This window comes from Phaethon aethereus, assembly GCF_964289735.1.
Source record: "Phaethon aethereus genome assembly, chromosome: 1".
In the NCBI taxonomy this organism is placed as follows: domain Eukaryota; kingdom Metazoa; phylum Chordata; class Aves; order Phaethontiformes; family Phaethontidae; genus Phaethon; species Phaethon aethereus.
In genome coordinates this window covers 200,019,450-200,033,359 of record NC_138575.1, presented here as the reverse complement: position 1 = coordinate 200,033,359, position 13,910 = coordinate 200,019,450, and the positions used below count along the sequence as shown (strand labels likewise).

Below are 13,910 nucleotides of genomic sequence, written 5' to 3'. Positions count from 1 at the left end.
TAGAAGTCTTGAGCCTATTTCTTCCCGGCCTGTTCTGAAATCACCTTACAGTTAAATAATTTGCTTTTTGCTAATAACTTAAAAGTTGTTAGTTTTTTAGAAATGTTCTTGAGTCTAAAATATTTTAAACCTTGAAGGGGGAAAGTCATTACAAAAATTACTATGCAACATTTGAGAATCAAAAAGGCCTTTTTGATTTACTAATGTGATTTTAATTAAAGAAAATCAAAGGTTACTTTAATTGCCTTAGTGCAATAAAAAAGAAATTTTCCATTTAAGTCTTTTCCAGATGAACTTATGCCCTTGATAATACTGTAACTTCTCATTCCAGAAAATTTTGGTGCCACATGGTCTTTAAACAGAATATTATTCATTAGCAGTGCATGGACATTGAATTGTCAGTATTCAAAAAAGCTAATCAAACTGACTCATAATTGTATTAAGCAGTTTTCTTTGAAATGTCATTAATAACTTTTTACATTATATGTTCTCGTTTCCCTTTTGGGGGGATTCTGTCCCACTTAGGCATCCTTGCTTTCAAAGCTGTTCCCTGCAGGATCATGTTTTCTATGCCATTGTGCCCTTTTGTGATGCTTTGAGATCTCTTTTTGTATTTGTTTTCCCTATCCTAGTTTCTTCTATTTTTTCAAGAAAACCAGTTCTGACAGCCTTTGTTTTCTCAGACAAATGTCTTCCTGCATCTGGCATACTCCCAAAATCTGTTCAATACGTGCTCTTAACCTCATTCAGATTGCCATTCTGCACCACCTGTGGAAAGCTATCTTCTTCCTCACACGGCAGCTTCTTCCTTATTCTCACCCAGCCTATTTTTGTGAGGCCCTTGCCCTTATGTGTCAGATGGGTTTATCATTTCGACTGAAAACCTGTCGAAGCAAGGCTAGGTCAGTGTCTGATGGAGTCGGGGGCTGTAATGCATGGACAGTTCATCGGCGGCCAGCTTGCTGAGGCAGCAAGCCAGCTTGCTCCAGACAATGATCTTTCCTGCCACTCTTGTGGGAGGAGGAAAAAAATAACCAAAACTGCCATGTTTTTATAAATGCAAATGTGCACTGAAGTCCAGTGATTGTGGTACTGGAGCACAGGTTTGTGTAGACGGTAAATATTACACTTTTTGCCTGGATTTGGTGTACATTACCTGCATGGACTGTATCCTCTGTGCTTATCTGCAGTGCTCTTGTCACATTCTGGCTTGAGTGCCTGACTCCAGCGTCTCAGTAGGAATTGTACAATATCTTGCGACAGGAAGGCTGAAGCAAGTACTTTAAAAGAAGAAAGGTGAAGTACATTTTGTAGAAAAACCTGCATGTGTGCTACACAGATTCATAGCTCTTATTTTTCATTGTTGTAAATATAATGTATATTTTTCTGTAAATTCCAGATTGTGAGCCATGCCTTTGGTGAAAAGGAACATTGAACCACGGCATCTCTGCCGAGGAGCTCTGCCAGAGGGAATTACTAGTGAACTGGAATGTGTGACAAATAGTACCCTTGCTGCTATCATACGCCAGCTAAGCAGCTTAAGTAAGTATATGTAACTTCCTGCAAGTATTTGATCCCTGATGAAAAACTGAATAAATGAAAAGCTTTAAGATGGCTTGTTTTAAATAGCAAAATTATGATACAGGACATTGTCACTTATGTAATATAATAATATAATAATGCTACTCCATTGCTTTTATGCTCTTCTATATTTTGAAGTTTATACAAGCAGAGCCTCTCTAAGATTTACAGTGTTAAAAAAAAAAAAACGGCCAAAAAACTGTGGCATAGAAAACCAGGAATTCTCCTAAGGTGAGAGAAATTGGTGTGAGAAACAAGACTAGCACTTGAATTATTCTTGGCTTTCAGTTGTACAATATGAAGCCAGCAAACTCTTCTGCCTTTTGGCATCAGATGACACATTTCACTAAAATTTCAGTTTGTCTTAATGTGCTAATATTTCTTAAGCCTTTTCTTTGTATATGTGTGTGATCAATTCATATGAATGAAATTAAGCACATACATCTAAAGAATGGCATTCACTGAACAAACCTGTAGGCTACTCATTTCTTAATGAATGAGAAAAGAGATTACTTCAGAGAGTGTTTAACAATCAGCAGCTGTTTGTGCTGTTAACTCTGGTCCTAGAAAATAAATTACCGCTTCCTCAGTTTCTTCACTCTGTAAATGGAAATGGTTTAAGAATGTAAGAAATTCTGTATGGACTTCAGATTATGGGTCCCACTAAGTCCAGTGTTCAATTTGTGATGATAGGAAATAGCCTATGCTTAGGGAAAGAGTACAAGAAACACAGTATGTTCCCCTTTCAAGTAGTCAGTGATTTACGGATTTTCTGAGCTGGAGGTCCATCTGAATCATCCTATGTAACGAGCATTTGTAAACCTATCATCTGTGGAATTGCTTAGATGTATTCAAATAGGGATTGCACGTTTTTCTTACCCAATGACCTGTGGCAGAATGTCCCACAATAGAAGTTGATCTGTTTCTTCCTTTTGATACCTTCTGGTTCTTGAGTTATAAAAAATAATGAAAGGGGGTTTCATCTCTCATTTCCATAATCATCTGTGCTTTTATTAAAACTTTATTGTGTTCTCCTAGTGCTATCTTTTCCAGGTTGGAGTGTCCTGATCTGTTAGCACTCTTTTTGGATAGAAACCATTTTGTATTTCTGATCATTGTTATTGCTGTTTTGGATATGTAAGCTAGCGTATATTGGGGTCTTTTTAAGGTGGATTGTTGAGGACTTCAGGTCATAATAAAACCAGACTTTTTCTGTCTTACCATTAGTTCCCTAAGAATTTATGAAATTTTGATTTCTGCTAAACATTAAGTTGATATTTTCAGAGAAGTTTCCAAGTGATTCCCTGATCTTTCTTGAGCTCTAGCTGCCAATTTAATGTTTTAATTTTATTTATACTTAATTTGTGTTTGTATTGTCATTGACTTTCATTTACCATTTTATCAGACAGTTGCTCAGTATTGACATCCTTAAGTTTCAGAAAATTGAGAAGAATGACTTATGTCTCCTAATTACATTCAACGATATCTGATAAGACCTCATTTTGGCGTTGTACAGTGATTGCCAAAGTGTGGATAATATACTTTTCACTTGTCTGATCTGCTAGGAATGTCTAGCTTTCATTTGTCCAGATTTGGTCTTGGGGCTAATCTGCCTGTTACACTGTGTATTCAGATCCTCTTCTTGTTGCTGCGGAACTGGCTACTTACACAATCCATATCCTGCAGTTTTCCCTTAGGGGATTTCTTGGGTCATCAGAAGTCTCTGTAGACAACCCTGAAGGACTTTATTAGTGTCAAGTTAAAGATCTATGCAAATAAATGATGTGTCCCTTGTTTTAACAGATGAATACATGGTATTTAATGAGTGAAGTCTACCACCGGGCTTGTCCACAGTCTAAAATCTGTCATGTTTGCAGAGCGTTTTTTCTGCAGACAGCATTTGTTTTGCCTGTGTTTCAAGCCAACTGGGAGCAAGGAAATGATCATAGAAAAATGCTGTGCTGGAGCTAATGTAATCTGTCCTGCTGTCAGCATCAGAGCTTGTTGGTGTTCCCACAGCTTGAAGCATAGAGAGAGCAAGTACAGGTCTGTCTTGCAGTCACACTGTTTTTTAATGTTGCACTGTGAGTTTAGTGTGGATTTTAAAAACTGGCAGATCTGTGCTGTTGCGTACAAATTTGGCTTGCTTCTGCCTCTGCTCTTTTCAGGCATCATGAACAAGTTCCTATGCAAAGGGAGTGTGCTCTCAATGGAGCTTTTTTTCTATTATGTCTTCAGATTTGGGTTTGTTTGCATCCAGCTGGCTTGGAGCACAGGCAGAGTGAGCAGCGTTCGGTATGAAACTGTGCACTTTTATGTAAGGCAAAAGCTTGACTAGGGGATTCACCTCCACTTGGGAGGAGAGAATCTACTGGGGGAGGACTTGGGAGCATTTGCAGCCCATACCTGTAAGTACCATGATGCTTTAACTGGTAAACATAGTAATGGAGCAAAGACTTCGAAGAAAACTTCCACAAAATACTCCCTTACTTTTGGCAGTGGAGTTTGGTCTGATGGCTGCAGGACTCTAGCCAGTGAAAAAAGCTGCTCTTTGCAACAAGATCTGTTGCACTATGGTTTTGTTCCTGAGTTTTTCATATGTGTATATATGGTGATGAAATAATAAATTACATCTGATTGTTGTTGAAGACTAAATATTAAAAACTGTATATGTACTCCTTTATTGAGCATTTCTTAATTACATTTCAGTCTGTACATTAACATACTCATTATGTTTCAGGTTGCATTACTGCTTCCTACCTTCTTTATTTTCTGGGAGTCTTTTAAAAATATTTTGTACTTTTTTATCTTTGGCTCCTCCATTCATTCAGATACTACCGATAAGGTTGAAATCTTACTTCTGTATGGGTATAAACCATCTGTACATGGATACAGAACTACTTTCTGTATATGGTATATGCAAGTGATAGCAAATGTTTTTTGCTGTACAATATAAAACGAAGCAAGTGTGATCTGTGGGGACTTAGAAGACTTTTTCTTTCATGCAGACAGCGATGTCCACCAACTTGCCTCCTAGTATTTTCTTGGGTAGGTTGGCTGTTGGCTCAGAGTTTCACTAGTTTGCACTCAGGCCTGAGCACACTGCATCCAGCTTTGTGTGGCTCTGCTCTTTACCATAGCTAAATCAGTCTGAGTTGGGAAGTTGGCTTTTTTGGCACTGGGTATCATGCTGGAGGTACTATGAGGCAGCAGATAAAAATCAAGACCTGGTCAGCAACAACCTCCCGCTTCTGGTTGTTTAAAAAAGAAAAGGGGGCGGGGAGGGGAGCATGATTCTAATGCTAATTAATCCAGTTACAAATGGGTGAGTGGAATCAATGTCTTCTGCTCCATATTGTGATAAAATGGTCATGTCCTGGGTGAATTCTAATTTACAAAACACCAGCTAGTTCTGCGGGATGTTTCAGTCCTTACCTAGGACCCCGAGGAGAGCATTAGTGCAGCGCTGGCTCCCTTTGGGCCAGCCCTAGTGTCATCTTTCTTCCAGTGTCTTGTAGAACTGACACCTGAATGCCAGGTGATGACATTTCTCTACCTTTTCTCTTTGATAATGCATGTTCATGGTATGAAAAATCGTAGCCCTTTTAATGCACTGTAGATCCTTCTATTAACTTGAACATACTCTTCCATGTACTTGTGCTGTGGAACAAGGATGCAAAGGAAAGCTATACTTTTTAGGCTCAAATATGTGAAAGGAAACTAGCTAAAGTAATACACGCTGCTGGGTTTCCGGTTTTCAGAAAAGCCAGCATCGTTGTAGTGGAGTTCGCAGTCCTGAGGCTTATGGGGCAGGTGAAATGTAAAGTCAGGACCCTGAATTTTAGGAAAGCAAACTTGCAGCTCTTCATGGTGTAATTCAATAGGACCCCCTGGGAAACTGCCCTCAGGGACAAGGGAGCAGAACAGAGGTGGCAGATCTTTAAGGACACTTTCCATAGAGCACAAGAGCTCTCGATTCGCAGGTGTAAGAAATCAGGAAATGCAGGCAAGAGGCTGTCATGGCTGAGGGGAGACCTGGTGGGCAGACTGAAGGGCAAGAAGGAAATGCACAGGCGGTGGAAGCAGGGACAGGTATCCTGGGAAGAGTACAGAGATGCTGCGCAGCTGTGTAGGGATGAGGTCGGGAGTCCAAGGCTTGGCTAGAGCTGAACTTGGCAAGGGGTGCAAAGAATAATAAGAAGGGCTTCTATAGGTACGCCCCTTGATGGGCAAGACTGGCAAACTGGCAACAATGGATGAGGAGAAGGCTGAGGTAGTCAATGACTTCTTTGCCTCAGTCTTCACTGGCAGTCTTCTTTTCCCACACCTCTCGAGGGGATGGCCTGCAAGATGGGGACTGGAGGAGCAAAGTCTCTCCCAGTGTAAGAGACGATCAGTTTTGTGACCACCTGAGGAACCTGAACATGCACAAATCTATGGGACCTGATGAGATGCATCCCAGCGTCCTGAGGGAATTGGCTGATGTAGTTGCGAAGCCACTCTCCATGATATTTGAACAGTCGTGGCAGTCAGGTGAAGACGCTGGAGACTGGAAAAAGGGAAACATTGCACCCATTTTTAAAAAAGGTAGCAGGAAGAACCCTGGGAAGTACCAACCCATCAGCCTCACCTCTGTGCCTGGGAAGGTTATGGAACAGATCCTCCTAGATGGTATGCTAAAGGCACATGGAGAACAGGGAGGTGGTTCAAGAGAGCCAGCATGGCTTCACCAAGGGCCAGTCCTGCCTGACCAATCTAGTGGCCTTGTAGGATGGAGTGGCCACATCAGTAGACAAGGGAAGAGCTACTGATGTTGTCTATTTGGACTTCTGTAAGGCCTCTGACACGGTCCCCTACAGCATCCTTCTCTCTAAATTGGAAAGATAGGGATTTGATGGGTGGACTATTTGGTGGATGAGGAATTATTTGGATGGTGGCATCCAGAGGGTAGTGGTGAATGGCTCAATGTGCAGATGGAGATCGATGACGAGCGGTGTCCCTCAGGGGTCCGTACTGGGACCAGTGCTCTTTAATATCTTCATCAATGGAATAGTGGGATTGAGTACACCCTCAGCAAGTTTGCAGATGGCACCAAGCTGAGTGGTGCAGTTGACACACTTGAGGGGCGGGATGCCATCCAGAGGGACCTGGACAATCTCAGGGAATGGGCCCGTGTGAACCTCATGAGGTTCAAGAAGGGCAAGTGCAGGGTCCTGCATCTGGGTCAGGGCAACCCCCGCTATCAATACAGGCTGGGGGATGAAGGGACTGAGAGCAGCCCTGCTGAGAAGGACTTGGAGGTACTGGCAGATGAAAAGCTGGACATGAGCCGGCAATGTGCGCTTGCAGCCTAGAAGGCCAAACTGTATCCTGGGCTACATCCAAAGCAGCGTGGCCAGCAGGTCGAGGGAGGTGATTCTGCCCCTCTACTCCACTCTGAGGAGACCCCACCTGGAATCCTGCGTCCAGCTCTGGAGCCCTCAGCACAGGAAAGACATGGACCTGTTGGAGCGGGTCCAGAGGAGGCCACAGAAATGATCAGAGGTCTGGAGCACCTCTCCTGTGAGGACAGGCTGAGAGAGTTGGGGTTTTTCAGCCTGGAGAAGAGAAGGCTCCAGGGAGACCTTATTGCAGCCTTCCAGTACTTAAAGGGGGCTTACAAGAAAGATGGGGACAGACTTTTTAGCAGGGCCTGTTGCCATAAGACAAGGAGTAATGGTTTTTAACTAAAAGAGGGCAGTTTTCGACTAGATAGAAGGGAGAAATTTTTCACAGTGAGGGTGGTGAACCACTGGCACAGGTTGCCCAGAGAGGTGGTAGATGCCCCATCCCTGGGAACATTCCAGGTCAGGTTGGATGGAGCTCTGAGCAACCTGCTCTAGTTGAAGATGTCCCTGCTCATTGCAGGTCATCATTTGACTAGATGACCTTAAAAGGTCCCTTCCAACCCAAAGGTTCTATGATTCTACGATTGTTGGATTCCTCTTCTGTTAGAGCACTCAGCGTTTTGACTGCTGACAAAAGATACCTTTGGGATGACATATTCAGTGTGTTAATGCACAGCTTCTTGTGCTGTATGTGAAAATCAATTGTAATTAGTTCAGGAGTCTAGTCTCTTTAAGAGATGTTGGAAGCTGATGTGTCAAGATGGTGTTTTATGTTATTACTGTAGAACTTGGGTAGAGGTATTATGGTTTCAATTATTTGTGAACTACTGATCTCCAGAAATGTCTCACAATGCTTGGAAATTTATTTTGTGAGCAATGAAATACACAGCTCTATGAAGATGACCTGTGGAAATGCTAGAAAGAGGCACCTCTGTTAATTGACATTAAAACCTATGGAGAACGGGGGTTTCATGAGGCAGCATTGTGACAGAATTTCCCCTCAGCTACTTACGCTGTTGGAGGAGCCTTAGAAGGAAAGACTGCATAATTCCTTTGTTTTTTTTTAAATTAATATTTAGGTTGCCTGTATATTGGGGAGCACCTCATGTTTTTAAATGACTGTCTTGTAGTACCAAAATCAGCTCTTAAATTGAAAGACATATGCTTGTAACTTCAGACAGTTCTTTCTGCTTGTTTCTGTATTGTTAAAAACGTAATTAAAAAGGTGGTAATATAGAAAACACTAGAAGAGTATTACTTTATTTCCAAAACTTACTGCATCTTATTAATCAGAGTAGCATATTCCAATATTGCTTTACCATGTCACTCTTTTTACTGGCAGGAGATTGACAACCTGTCTTTCACTTGTTTTACTGTAGCAGGTGTTTAAAAAAAACCTCAATATTTAAAAAAGTATGTTCCCACAAATCAACTTTATGACTTATTTTGCCTCCTAAAAGATAACTGACAAGCACCTGTCTGCTTGACTTCCCTAGGGGTGATTAATCCTAGCATGCAGCAGTCCTCCCTCAGCAGGCTGGTTTCGATATATTAACATAAACTAACATCCATTAAAATTTATTGATGCTTTGAGCTCTGAATACTGGTGGCTGAAGAATGTAATACCTACTTTATTTAGCTGAAGAGTTAAAAAGCTTATTTGTTCTATAGTTTGGAATAACCTCTTCATTTGCAGCAGCTAAATCACACCGGGATTATAATTGAATCTTAGCTAGCTGCTGGAAAGCACGTAGAGATCACTTTACTGTGAAGGTGGTTGAACACTGGCATGGGTTGCCTGGAGAAGTGGAGCGTCCATCCTTGGAGGTATTAAAAACCCAGCTGGACACAGTCCTGGGCAACCTGCTCTGTCTGACTGTGCTTTGAACAGGGAGTTGAACTAGATAATTTTCAGTCTCAACTGTTCTGTGGTTGTGTGACTTCTGTTTTGGTGGGGGAGGAGGTTAGAAGCAGGTAGGCAGCACACCTTGCCTATCCACCTTCCACATAGGTACAAAGCAGAGCTTGGATACGCCAAACTACCTAACATATGGAGTTAGTTATTAGCTGATCCTACATTTAGTGAAGAAATCTATTACTGGTAAAGTCCTCCACTCAAAGCAAGGCAATCAAATTATTTTTTTTTAATTTGTAATTGACAAACAGTGCTTTCAGATATTGTGGTGGTGGTGGTGGTGGTGTTCTGTTCCCCCCACAGGTAAATGATCCAAGAAAGAGGCAGATCCTGTTGACTTCCTAAGTGTGGCTATTTTTCACTTTGAATTATGGTCTCCACATATTCACAGGATGGGATATTGACTGAAAGTTTCATTATGTCTCTACTTTTCTTTGTAAAATACTAAGGTTGGTTATAGGACCCAAATTAAAATGTCAGCTTTTGCTCTTCTTTTGGAAGTCACTGATATTTAGGTGGTTAATACATATTCCATATTGTTCCAACCATTAGACAAAGTTTCACTTTCCTCCTTCCCTCCATTTCTGCTCTTCAGACTCATCTTGATACAGGTCATAATAAGATGAGTTTAATTCAGAAGTAGGGTTTTAAAATGTATTTTTGTTTAAAAAGTATGGTTAAATGCACGAGGCAGGATTTTGCTTTTTGCATGGAGAGCTGATGGAGCATAGATGTTGAAGGGGGTGTTGGCTGCAGAAATTGTGGACAGGGAGATCTTAAATGAAGCAGCAATATCTGGGTAGGGGGGACAGAAACAAGTAGGTGTGGTGCTGTCAGTTGAGTAAGCAGGAACAATGAATTTGGGTCGAATCTGTAATTTCTAGGGGGAGTTCTGGGGCAAGAGAAGTGTTAAATTTGGGATTCTGATCCTGAGGGGTTGAGATCTTCAGACTGGGGCAGAGAAAGAGTCAAACTGTGGATGAGGATGCCTAGTACTTTGGGAGAGGGGAGGTCTGGGAAAGGAATGGGTATGCACAAGGATCTGTGGACCAAGATGGCGTTGGGTTTATCATGTGGCACTCCTGTCCACTGTAGCACTTTTAGGGAGGGGCCTGAGGCTGCAGATCTGAACTGGACTATCCAGTCTCATAGTGATTGAGAAAATACGGCACCTGAACAGGAGGCAGAAAAGATTGTAGGCTCCTCTTTTGTGTTATATCAAGTCTACACTGGCCATGGGTAAATGTGGTCAGTGCTGTATTGCTCAGTCTCTCGAATGACTCCAGTGACAGAGCAGTGTATGATGTATATGATCAGTTGTGTGTCAGTTGGCAATAGTACATAAGAATTAAAATTTGAAAGTCTCCCTGTTTTTTTTTAAGTAAAAGGCTAACAGGATGTCCAGGAGAACCCACTTCAGGCAGCATTTATGGTATATTTTGAGATTTTTGTACAAATCTGTTGCCCAAAATTTTCCTGAATTACAAACTGTGCTGTTACAATCTTACAGCTACTGTGTTTTATAACTTCACGATATTGAAGCTGTTTGTCTTGTGTTTTGTAAGCCTTTTGCAAAGGGATTTCCCTGTCTATTTTCTTACACAGGCAAACATGCTGAAGACATATTTGGTGAATTGTTTAATGAGGCCAACAGCTTCTACATCAGAGCAAATTCTCTTCAAGACAGAATTGATCGCCTTGCTGTCAAAGTTACCCAGCTGGATTCAACAGTAGAAGAGGGTAGGTAATTGCATGAAAGCATTGAGCCAGAAGTGATGTTGACAAGACCACAGTATTTAATTACACAACAATCTCTGTCTTTTCAAAGTAATTGTGAACCAGTATTTCATCTTATTTTCTCAGTGAGGCAAGCTGGGAAATATCATGTTAGCAGAGCGAGAAAAAATATTCTCGAGTTTTATAACTGTCTTCATTTTTGACTTAGTATTACTTCAAGAAGCCACTGTAGTAATGGAGCCATTAAGCTGCTTTTTCACAGGGAAAACTTTTAGTTTGTGAGTATAATAAATCAAAAGTGAATAAATCTAGACCTTACTGGAAATAAGTCAGAACATTGGAAAAAAATTGAGACAGTAGATCTATTTTTTTCAGAGTAGGGTGGTCACAAACTGTATTAGTGGTGTCTGTTCTGCAGTCATCTAAGATCTTATAATACTCTTCATCTAAACGAGGCACTGCGTGTTTGCATCAACTAGGTAAATTTCTTTAGGGGGTTATAGTCACTGGAAACAGTATTTCCTTTAAAATGCTGTTACATCCTCACTTGCTTACTTGTTTGGTCATTCACTCCATAAATGCACAGTAAAAACAAAGGACTTAAGTAACACCATTACATTGTTTGAAGGCACTTATTTGGGTAAGAGAACATGTTTCTCTGTCTAGCTCTAAAAAGCTGTAACATAAATGTTTGCTTACATGTGCAGTTAAGTGTCTGAGCCAGCCACTGCATGTACTCCCTGTTTAGATAATTCCTGACATTTAGTAAAATGTAAAAGCTTGTTACATCAGGACAATAGTGTAATATTGTTACTTGTTATATACAGTTATCGATATAAAAAGATTTTATATGTATTAACTAGTATTGCAGTTGAAAAAAAAGTTTAAAATAATTAAGGTTAAGTTTTCAAAAGCATATAAATAACTTATACTAAAAAGCCCCAGAAGAATGGAATTTGTGTTCTTTTAATGTCTTCCTTCAAACAAGAATGTTTCAGAAAAAAATGCCTGAAATATCTTAACTGTTTTACTTATAGGCAGGTTTAAATAGAAAGCAGATTCTCAAAAATGGTGTTTTGATACTTCAAATGATGTGGGTGGGGGAACGTTGGTTTGTAATGAAATATTCTATTTCTAATTGTTTGCTATTTTAAAAGCTACAGAGAATGTAAGTGGTCGAGTGAGAGGCAAGACCTCAGCACAAATAACAAAAATAGTTGGGTAGAGAAGTCTGAGTGGGTTTTGGTTTCCATCATGACAAAGGTTAACAGTATACTTTACAGGGTCTGTATCAAACTTCAAGCCTTTCTGGTTTTGCAGGTCATCAATATATTAAATTTCTGCCTGGTACTGTTCAGTTACCATGTGAAATTCTCACAGTTTGTTCTCAAGACTTGATAAATTAGATGAATAGGCAAGAAATATTAGATGAAATGGCAATGGCAATAAAAAGAAGACAAGCCAGTGCATTTTGTTTGCACTACTCCCACAGTTTACACTATTGTAAAGCAGTTGAATCAATTCGGTAAATGGATAGTGTCATTGTAGACAAGCTAGTGAAGACTTCAGCGCTCTGCTCAACTGCAGCCACAAACCTGTTAGTTCAGATTGGCTAAGAATGGAAGATAATGTGGAGAGCTTACTGCGACTTTTAAATTGTGACTGGCATGATCTGGATCTTTTTAGCAATGGTCACTCCATCTGAGGAAAATTTATATTAAGAATGAAAGTCTTGCTAAATATGACAGGAACAATTAAAAGCAACTTAAATCTTTCATTTGAAAAGAAAGAATGAAAAGGCTGGTATTGTTTCCTCCAGAATTGTATACGTGAAAAGATAAAATGGAAGTACATTACTGGACTGTATAAAGAAGGTAAGTAGAGAAATGAGGAAGACTTAAGATCGAGGCATGTTCAGTTATATGGAAAGATTTTGGAGTTGAAAGATAGTAAAAGATGTGGAACTTTCACAGGATGTTGTGGAGGCCGTAATTTAATTAAACTTAGAATGGGGTTGAACGTGTATGGATACCATGTGTAATTATAAAACGTGCTCTGTCAGAGGAATACCAGACCTTGTGCTTCAGGCTTGAAGCCAGTCTTTCTGCTATTAGAAGTCCTGGTTAAACTTCATAAAAAGGGGGGATCATTGGACATCTGCATGTGACAGGATTCTTGCATCATCTTCCAAGACACAGTCCATGGTCCCATTATTTTAAATGAGGTTCTGGACTCTTAGAACTGGGACTTAAATCTGATTTATTATGGTAATTATTATATGCCTTTGTGCTTAAATATCATGATTATCCACTAAAGAAAAATCTTTCAGTTTTCCTTCTATATTTTGATGAAAATATTTTAAGTAGCTAGTGTAAAATGGACTTTGTTTATCCACTTATGTTAATTTCAGACCTGTGATAAATGTATTTTTGTTTCTAACAGTATCGTTACAGGATATCAACATGAAAAAAGCATTCAAGAGCTCAACAGTTCAAGATCAGCAGGTAGTTTCAAAGAACAGCATTCCCAACCCAGTGGCTGATATTTATAATCAAAGTGACAAACCACCACCTCTGAATATTCTTTCACCTTATAGGTATGGAAATACTCATTGTTTACATTCTTGTACTTTGCCCTTTATCTCCTAGTTGTATGCAGAGAATCACAGAATCACAGAATCACCAAGGTTGGAAAGGACCTTCAAGATCATCAAGTCCAACCATTAATCCAGTGCCACTGTGTCCCCTAAACCATGTCCTGAAGTGCCACATCCACACGTTTTTTGAACACTTCCAGTGATGGTGACTCTACCACCTCCCTGGGCTGCCTGTTCCAATGCTTGACCACCCTCTCGGTGAAGAAATTTTTCCTAATATCCAATCTAAACCTCCCTGGCGCAACTTTAGGCCATTTCCTCTCGTCCTATCACTGGTTACTTGGGAGGAGAGACCAACACCCTCGTCACCGCAACCCCCTTTCAGGTAGTTGTAGAGAGCGATAAGGTCTCCCCTCAGCCTCCTCTTCTCCAGACTGAACAACCCCAGTTCCCTCAGCCGCTCCCCATAAGACTTGTGCTCCAGACCCCTCACCAGCTTCGTTGCCCTTCTCTGGACACGCTCGAGCACCTCAGCATCCTTCTTGTAGTGAGGAGCCCAAAACTGTACACAGTATTCAAGCTGCGGCCTCACCAGTGCCGAGTACAGGGGCACAATCACTTCCCTACTCCTGCTGGCCACACTATTTCTGACACAGGCCAGGACGCTGTTGGCCTTCTTGGCCACCTGGGCACA

General features: G+C 40.7%; 1 protein-coding gene across 2 annotated transcripts in view; it reads left to right on the top strand.

Annotated features, from left to right (window-relative positions):
* Positions 1-1,311: 1,311 nt before the first annotated feature.
* Positions 1,312-13,910, top strand: part of WASF3 (WASP family member 3) — a gene marked incomplete at its 3' end in the record, with an annotated part of 29,197 nt that continues 16,598 nt past the window's right edge. For both annotated transcript variants that reach the window (XM_082009598.1, XM_082009597.1), the window contains exons 1-3: positions 1,312-1,542; positions 10,489-10,623; positions 13,063-13,216. In XM_082009598.1, coding sequence (XP_081865724.1) covers positions 1,410-1,542; positions 10,489-10,623; positions 13,063-13,216 — 422 coding nt within the window. In that variant the 5' untranslated portion in view covers positions 1,312-1,409. The remainder of the gene's footprint in view (positions 1,543-10,488; positions 10,624-13,062; positions 13,217-13,910) is intronic.